This window comes from Opisthorchis viverrini (assembly GCF_000715545.1).
Source record: "Opisthorchis viverrini unplaced genomic scaffold opera_v5_82, whole genome shotgun sequence".
NCBI classification, from domain to species: domain Eukaryota; kingdom Metazoa; phylum Platyhelminthes; class Trematoda; order Opisthorchiida; family Opisthorchiidae; genus Opisthorchis; species Opisthorchis viverrini.
In genome coordinates this window covers 44,286-53,939 of record NW_008751738.1, presented here as the reverse complement: position 1 = coordinate 53,939, position 9,654 = coordinate 44,286, and the positions used below count along the sequence as shown (strand labels likewise).

Genomic DNA, 9,654 nt, shown 5'->3' with positions numbered 1-9,654 from the left:
TCCAAAGATATTTTTTTCACTAGGAACGGCAATGAGCCTTCTGGCAGTAGTTGAGAGTTTTGTTGTTCATATTTCGATTAATACTGATATGGATGTGTAAAGGTCATACAAGCCACTGTTACTGGTTGCATAAGAAATGATAAAACCTTGGATAAACATCAGGACCTTAAAAGTACGCTTAGTTGGAGCCAGCTATGTTTTTCTAGCTTCGACCCCAGTTCTGTTTTAGCCTATAAGAGGTATCTTTATTTTCCCACTGTGCACGTAGGACCGAAACACGCTCTCTTTGCACTTGCTATCAAATCTGTCAGATCTGCTGCGCTGCTCACGTTGCTGTCAGCGTTGGCGGGAATTTCAACGGCCATGTCATTTTCTGTGTGCACTTAGTGACGTGATTTAACAGTGAGGCACAGGGTGGTACACACAACCGACCCACTCAATAGTCAGAATCAAGTCTTTGTGCGGTCACAATTTGGACCGATGGTCGACTTTAGTGCCGACATCTTTCGCATTATTTATGAACAAAAGGATGGCACATTGTGTCAGTGCTCAAGGATTTAAGAAATTTTGAAATCGAAATGTGAATATCCATGTGAGCTTCTACGATAGGAACCCCAATTTAGTTGGGATACCCTTCTATTCAGCATACTACAACAGGACGACCAAACAGAAAGTAGAATATCTTCTTGAGAAACTGGATTCACCACTAAAGTATAATGTCTCAAACACAAGTATACTAAATCGAAGTAGGTCTTGCTCAATGCATTCCTTCTTAAATTTGCAAGCCGTTTGCTAGGATAAGTTAGCAAGAAGAGGAAGCCCGATATCCTTTTTCCGGTCATCGCAGAAATCTTTTTCGGGCAAATCGAGTTCCTCATTTCCGAATACATTGTATAACCGATGAGATCTTGTAAATTTTCGTTTGCCTATGTCTATATTTTTCCAATACGTTCACAAAATTTCTGAGCAGAGCGTTCCAGAAACTGTGCAGTATACATGTGCTTGTGGCTCACAAGATTTGGCACCAGTTTTTCTGCCAGGCTGTTTTGGTCTCACACCTAATTATCAAAAACACGATCGATGTGAAAGACCGTAACTCACCTGACCTCACCACGATCTGAAGGAAGGTGTTCTGTAGCCGACGGAGGCAAACCGATTGGCAACCTTTTAGTAGGTGTTGCTTTACGGATGGAAAGGAAGTGAAATTTAGTCCTATGGCAATGAGAAAAACGATGATACAAAATTCTCAAGCAAACCCACCACGCGGTGTAAACTCCTTAACAGACTGCGTATTCTCCCATAGGTCTGGAAGCTGGTGAGACACCTAGAACTCTGCCCGAATAATACCAAAATAAATCGAAATAGAGACTCATAACTCAAGCATAGATGGGAGGAAATTGCAACGCCTAGGGCTGTTGCATATCCCAAAAATGCCCCCAATATGTGGTGAGATTCCCATGGCTTGACCGTTTGGCTACGTTACCGATTAATCGTTAGATTTTTTGTTGTTTGGAAGCTGTCTGGTCATTCCCAGATATTCTGTCATAGCACGGATGCACTCAATATGGGATGCAGAGTAACATCAGTGGTGCACTCTTCTTGAAGTTGCATAAGCTAGGAATGTGTACTTTTTTGGACATCGGAAAACGACGAATCTATACCAACAGAGTTTAAAGTGAAAAGGTATGAAATTCAGTTGAGGGAAAACCGACACTCAAGGATTTTAAATCCTCAAAACAATACTGCTAGTATTTTATATTTCGGAGAGTTGTTTGAGAAAGAGAACATTCTGATCAGTGGGTAATATTTGCCTTGAAATGATTCTATCGTCTTGGAGATGTGGGTATTTTAACTAGCTGGTGGCCTCGTAAAGTAACTTGCTGGATCATGATATACAGTATGGGGATTCGGAGCAATCAGCAATTAGCCACGGGTATGAGGCCTACACTTCAAGTGACGAGGAACGCTCAGTGCTGTGTGGTTGTCTGTTAATCACACTGCTGATCAGTCATATGTAGCTCAAGTCAGAATGTTCTACCGACAGTTGTCGAATGATATCTCCTTAAAAATCCAGGAGACGTCCACTGGCTACGGTGCCCGACAATAAATAATAAAAGGCATAGCTAAACCAGGCTTCTGAGGAACTCACATTTGCACCAATTAAATAGTTTCTAACTTCATACGGTTTGAATACTCTTAATGTGATTGTGAAGCCAATAAAACTCCTCTATAGGCAGGGTACACTCGTACAGAGTCCTCTCTATCTTCGATTTAGCACTGAATCTTCTCAAATAGAGTTCACGTAAGAGAGACTAAAGCCCACATTTTCGCTAGTGGATTTACTTGGGGAAAACACTGCGGTTTGTGGATGTATCACAAGCCACTTTAACTCACACCAGGCTCACACTCAGATGTCGATTCATGACCATCAACTTCCATAGTTCTAGTTTGAAAAAGAGTGTCACAAACCTGAGAAGAGGAAATGAAAACTTGAAGGGCACAACTATAATAGTTCTAGCTGCTTGACGGTCGGTGCGTCTTTTTACTTCTTCAGGTGGTGCTAGGCTGTTCTTCTCAAAAACTTTTATCTTAAAAACCTTGATAAGCATGGCACAGATACACGAATGAAACGGAAGGGAACAAGATTGATGAAACTGAACTTACCCGCTAACTCTTTGTTGGCAGACTCCACTATTCTACCAGGCATCTCTCCTTGAGGAGACTCAAACCCACTGTCAAGGAGACGCTTAACTTCATGTGATTCAAGCGAGTTGGGGTATGAGCTCGTTGAATCAACAATGTATGATGTCATCCCATGAGGGGTTGGCTAGACTGGTAAAACTGGGGTATTGTGAAAACACTTACTGAGACTGTAGACTTGTTCGGAATTTCTAGGTGCAAAAAGAAAAAAAAGTAGATCGATGACTTTTCCTATGGAATCCTCTGGAACTCTGGAGAAGATGTGAACAGTTGATAGAGAACACGAAATGATGGTGGTCTAGATGGCCCTGATTCTTTCTTTGAAAGGAACCAATGCTAGCGAATATACACTCATTTGCAAGCTAATTTGGTTTTTCGAGAGACTCGCCTGGAAAAAAGCTGAATCTCTCGGTTTTGGGGTTTCAAGTAGAACATAGGATTGACGGAAATTCGGGGACTGCGCCTACCTGATGAGCTCCACGAAGGGCGAAACCGGTCGTGGGTTGTCGAGGAGTTTTCAGCAACTTTATGCGTAGTGTATTACAAGGACAATGCCGTTTTGTCACTAGTTAGTCTAGTTGGCTTGTGCAAGTTATTGGAATCACCGAAGTGATTTATTTCTGAAAATAACCATGTATACTGTGTAAAATTACCATTCTTCGGAACGGACAAATTCGAAAAAAGTCGGCTGTAGGAAGGCATTGGAAGGATGCAGATGGTGGTGAAACGGTCAGGTATATAACTGACATGTTCAAGGTTCCGAGCATTGAAATTTAGAGATCATTTTATCTTCCGTTATACCGGATTTTTTTCCATTTCAGTTAAAAAGTTACACTGATGGTTGCACTAAAACTGACGACAACGGAGAATATGGGGTTCTGGTGATCTGGTTACTATGATTCTGATAAGTGCATCCGAGAGCCTGTTATTCTGCTGACTGGCGATCTGAGAAGACTTTCAGTTTTCCCTGGAAGTTTTGTGACTAAACTCTTCGCCACCACCGCACTCTATCGGATTGCAAGCCAATCTGCAACCCAACTGTCAATTTCGGAGAACTAGATTAACAACCCAGTAGAACTTGTGATTTTGTAAATAGTGAGATGTCAGTCAATGAGGGGCCAACGACAAGTCAAGTGTCAGCATCTGCACTGTTGAAGGATGAGTGGCAATAAACGTTGTCTTGTTTCAAGTTGACAACACGCAGATCGCAGGTTCGTATCTCTCTCTCAAGATTTAGGAGATGCACGCTACTGATAATTCCAAAGGGCACGTTCCCCATATGTGGTTTGAAACAAGATCAATTAATGGTCTCGGTATCCACCGTAGTTGGGACCGAGCCGTGAATGGCACACGACTGATTACTATACCTACCTGATAAAGCCAGGTGAAGGCAAAAAGTGGACCTTACTATGATTTCAGGGGCTTGAGCACAACTGGCTTCGTTCTTATGATACCCGTACACATCTGCGTGCATTCCCAATAAGGAAGAGATTACTGGAAATTATGATCAACTGTTTTCATTGGTTTATAAATTCGTCGAACCGACTGACTTGGGAAACATAATCGTCAATGATAATGTTAGTATATTACCACAAAGCTCCGAATTGAGCAGCAGTTTCACTACCGCTAACCTGCATGCTTCTTTGTTCGGCTTCCTTGGAAAAGAATGGATGTGCGTGTTCGACAGGCGGTATAAGTGTACAGTTCCCGAGATTATGCGTTCACTCAAGATAAGTGTCGAAGGATTCATGTTCTTAAGTCCTGGTAACAAATGATTTTCGGCGCCCCATTCTTTCGTTGAAATAGATGAAAACCTCCAAAGAGCAATTCTAGTACAATGCCTCTCTTCAGTGAGGTCGTTGCTCTGCTTTGGGCAAAACAGAGCACGACATGTTCAAACAATATTCGTTTGATCAGACACTTCGTGCATGAAACTATTTTTCCCATGTTTCTGTGAGTCCACAGGCTATCTTGCTATCTCAAACTGAGACTCATCACTTGTGCATTCTTGTACTCGAATGAAATGATGGGCCATGGTGCCACTCAACTCCTTCCTACTGCTCTCCCGCCTGCCTGCGGATGAACGAAAAGAATCAGTTGCGTTACCTTATATGGGCTGAAAGTCAGCAGGAAGCGAATTTCAAGCCTGAAACGTTCCATCAGAATCCATGGAAGGGATGTTCCAAACAAGGGAAGGCAAGTGAGTATAGCATTGGCGACGAGAAAGTCGGTTGCTTCAATCTTTGGAAAAGCTCGTTCCTACTTTGAAATGGATGGCTGAGGTGTACACCCATTGGTGCCGCATTTTCCTCCACTACAAAACGATGCATTAGCTTTTTCATCGCAATTTATGGTGAAACATTTACAACGAGCCAAAACAGCGACCATTGTTTTTTTGTGTACTGGTTCAGACGAGTTGTTAGAGTCCCACCTGGACTGGTCAAAAGTCTCAGGCTTGCTTTGTGACTCGTCTCTGATAGGGGTACTAATGGGAGTATACTGTTAACTGACCATTCTTGCCATGGTACCCCCGAAAAGATGTCTGTACAAGGAGGTTGACTCACTTGTAGTCTCGTGGGATGGACTAAAATAAACGTGTCAAATACGCATCGGTTACTGCATATTTACGATGTGGAAAGCTGAGTAACCAAACCAGTGGTAAACGAGACCACCTGAGCTAAAGGAAGACAAACGTTCCAGCTCTAAGGAATCCTGTTTATTCATAAGAAAAACCGTCCCTATACAAAAAGCAAAGTGGCAACCCCAAAGGAGGGCAATCTTTTGTTTTGGTTACACCAGTGGAGACTAACCAGAGTTATCCAGTCGAATCCCCTTGACATGATTCCAGTTCTCAAGGAATTGTCGAGTAGTTTCTGGGATGGGTTTGTTGTCCAGCATTTCTGGAGGAAGAGAGCCGCAGATGAGAGGTCGGAAAAACAATGAAGAACCCGGCGCCAAACCGTGGCACAGTCAAGGTAATTTGAGTGGAGACAATCGAAACGAAAAATAACTGCCATGTTGGGGGAGATGGTCAGATGAGTACTGCCAGGACACTTAGCGAAATTCACTCGTTTGTAAACCAAGCTGGTGTTACTGGGAGACTCAGCTGATAGTCTCCAAAAGACTGCGCCCCATTTTTTAGTTGGTATCATATTCGCGATATCGCAGTATATTCTCTCGACGGAGCGCACTCTTGAGGTTGCTAGGACTCAGCTGGGAAAGGACTGAGTCTGCAGTTAACACCAACTTTGTTTGAAAATGAGTGAATATCTCAACATTCAACTGAATGTTCAAGTAAAAAGATAGGCTGATGAGGACTTCGCCTACAGGACGAGCTTTAGGGAGTGTGGAACTGGTTGTTGACCGTCAAGGAGTCTTCAGTAGCCTTTAGACCTGCTACTGCCTAATAATAATGTATTACCTAGTAATTGATTCCCTGGTAGTGTCAATATCCAGCTATGCTGTGAAATAGAGATCAGCCAGCTCATTAGGTTACTTGTTTGTGTAATGAATCGCTGATGACTGTTTGATCCGAATAAATTCGATTAGCCCTTAATTAGACTCCAAAAAGACTCTTTTTATGTTCTGTAACCAAATGTGCGTCTCAAAGATCGTTTCAACGTTCAACTGGGTTAAAGTTTTCTTGTCAAGCTTGATCGAAGTTTGTCGGCCAGTGATCTCGGGTCAACCAAAAACTCCTGCCTGATTAAGTTCGTCGGGGACGGCATGGGGTTGATACATCATTGAAGCTGGTTCATCCTCACACACAAAACAATCATCCTCAGAGAGAAAATTGGGATATGTGCTCTATACAAAATCCCATTCATGGAGTAATCCAAACTGTTTCACAAAGCGACCACTAATGAGAACTAAAAACCAAAAACCCTGACGGAGACAACGATGTTTACGGTACTTCTGACGTCATTTGGAGGCAGTGGGCTTTCATCACGACAGCACAAAAAACTGGATTTTTAGTAGTGTCATTGCAACCGAACTTTAATTACTTTTGTGGGGTCGTTTGGAAAGTGGAGAACCAACACCAGGGTCTCGGTTGTTTGCAGCTAGGGAACCTCCGAAATGTGAAGTTGCTACCTCCATCACGTGATCGTCGTAGTCGGGGAATGAAACCTCCATTACGAATCCACTTAGGACGTTGCCGATTGCCCTACAGAATGTGTTGCCCGGTAACACAAATAAAAGATCTTTGTTGCGTGCATGAATGATCCCACCCGTACTGCTACATGATGAAGTTCAGCTGAAAATGTGTGAATATCAACAGAGTACATTCTATGACAATAGTGTGACTGCAAACGTAGTTCATCAGTTCGCACGAAACCAAAATTAACACCAAGTTAGAAGACTGTTTTCATTTGTCGCGTAATTTTGTCACGCGCAGACAATGTGTGAGTGGTTGGTTCTGACAGGCCGCCTGATGACTATAGAACGAACAACATTTCGAACAGTATTTTACCCAGCTCACTACTGGAGTGATGGAGGCAAAACTGGATGGAGGCAAAACTGGATGGAGGCAAAACGAGGAGCTTAGTCAATCCACAACATGTAAGGTAGGCTATCGTTGTTGGAAAAGAGACAAAATGCTGAAATTGTAAAAAAATAAAGTTGGATATTAAAAGTGTCCACAGTTGGACAGAGTGAAGTCGGCCTCTAAAAATACACTGAAATACACAAGCGATCGCCACAAAAGACCGACTGCTAAACATGCGTGCAAGTACGGATAATGAAGATACTGGCCAATAAACTTGAAACTTACCCAAAGATTTAGTATTCACAACAATGGCATCTCGGACCCGGAGTTTCTTCATCACCGGATTTCCCTGGAGCTCCAAATGTGTCAGAGCTGGCCAACTAGGGAGTACTTCTGACAGCTTCCTTATGCTTTTAATATGATTGTTTCCAGCACTCAGATAGAGCAGCTTTTTTAATGGCGTCAAATCTTCCAAGGTTTCAAGGGCGTTTCCTGAGACGTCCAACCGAGTCAGCGTTTCCTAAATATCAGAACAGGAGTGAATCCAGTGGGAATATCAACCCACGGCAATGGAAGTCACGCTCTGTTCATCAAACAGAAGTGATTCCCCAGGATAAAGTTTCTGGTTGTCCAGTCGTAACTCCTGTAGCGCGGTCAATCCCTCCAAGCCCTCGACCAAAGAGATACAGTTTCGGCTTAGAAACCTAAAAAAGACGTTCACTTCTTAACTGGTGAAGGATATTTACAATTTTTCCAATCTCGCAAGAGAACCAAGGTTGTCTATACGAGTAATTTGGTTGTTTTGCAGGTAAAGATGTGTAATTTGTGTCAACACCGACAGATCAGGAAATTCCTTTAGCATGTTGTCATAAAGATAGAGCACATTCAACTGCTTGCACAGCGCTAACTCGGGGCCCTGAGAAACGAAGGTTATGATGGCAAACTTCCGGTAACCTACTTACTACTTCGTCCAAATGTTTGCCGTTCAAATATAAATGCGTGATTTTCTTGAGGTACTGATCTGGTGTCTCATCGATTTTACGTTTCTTCAGGTTTGACGTGCTCTTGCACAGCAAGGCGACGGTTGACTTCACCATGACGAAGTTGTGGGACAGCCTCTGAAAACCTTAAAATCACTGATATGATTTAAATCCGGCTAAAAGTACGAAAAAAAGACGGTGAAATAGATAAACCCTGGTCCCAAATATGTGTAAAGTGCAACAAGCTCTCACAAACCCTTTGAAGTCAAATGAGGTGGTTTGCCACATTTATGTACATTATCCCCGTGACACATGTGTTTTGAAGCAGCTGGTGAAATTTGAAGTGGGCGATTGAAACTCGGGAAAGCAACCGTCCAGTTGAGATCTGTGCAGGTTTTGCGACGATCAAAGGCTTGGCATTTTAGAACGACAACAACCGCTGCAATGAGATTGTGTTCGGACGTAGGCGGTTACTGTAGGTCACGGGATCCAGGATATCGAAACCAGTGTTTCGGGGTTTATGACCTCTAAAGTGTCAGATACATTGGGCTTATAAGGAACTGTTTTGGCGCGCATTAGGGGTCAATCGAAAGATTTTCGGTCAGTCAGAATTTCACTACGATTCGCTCCGTTCTGTTTGTTTGCTTATCGGTGCAGATTTTGAGGAAATTTAGAGTAAGAAAGCTTAATTGAAGGAATCTGGAAGAAAGTTTCTCTGTGGCCTATATTTGTACCATAGAAGAGAGAACTGCAGCGATGGTCTGTTATGATCAGAATTCTTCAGTGAAGTGGCAATGGTAGAGTTAGTATTAATTTTGCGTCTGTTTGGCTAATCGCAGTCAACCGATACGTGCTCGTCAAAGCGATGCATAGTGATAGGTAAAAATCACGGGCTACAAGTCCGTTAAAGCGAAATATGATATCCGAAATCCGCAAAAAAAACCTTTCCGCTTGTCTCTTGTAGTCCAGCCTAACTGCAAACCTGTAATTATTCTGAGTTGTTTCCCCAAAACGATTTAATGTTTGGAAATCAACCTCAAATTAGTGGATCATTACTGTGGGAGACTTGGTGAGCTTAGTTTGAAGGAAATGTCTGATAGGTACGGACGTGAATTTCGATGACTTACTTGCCATACGTAAGACGGATAAAGAATATTTTGCATATTCTTACAATCGAGGTCATTGATACCAGCGTATGCGCAAAGAAAAAAACCGCCCAGTTCTTGACTGTGTAGTTTAGAAGACTATTCAAATGGCTGGGACAGTGGCGTGGAAGCTCAACCGAGGTGCGGTATTATTTTATGGTCTATACAGGATACTCAGCATCGCATCAGTTACAACTGCACGATTTTGGAATTCTGGGCCTTTGGTACAGATCTGAAATCTGCACTCACTGTACTAATTTCCTTTTACAATATGATGCCATGGGTCAAAATTCAAAGGAAGCTGACAACCTTGTGTCTGCCTTGTGGGTCATTTGACTGAGAA

The 9,654-nt window shown here is 42.7% G+C and overlaps 2 protein-coding genes across 2 annotated transcripts in view; one reads left to right on the top strand and one right to left on the bottom strand.

Annotated features, from left to right (window-relative positions):
* The window catches only part of T265_04758 (hypothetical protein), a gene marked incomplete at both ends in the record, with an annotated part of 77,342 nt that overhangs the window by 62,671 nt on the left and 5,017 nt on the right, over window positions 1-9,654 (top strand). The window lies entirely within an intron of this gene.
* On the bottom strand, window positions 5,512-8,304 carry T265_13591 (hypothetical protein; the record flags this gene model as incomplete). The annotated part of the gene is made up of 5 exons (XM_009169613.1): window positions 5,512-5,600; window positions 7,472-7,706; window positions 7,752-7,890; window positions 7,933-8,102; window positions 8,149-8,304. Coding segments are annotated over 5 exons (768 nt in total), but the record flags the coding sequence as incomplete, so codon positions are not given.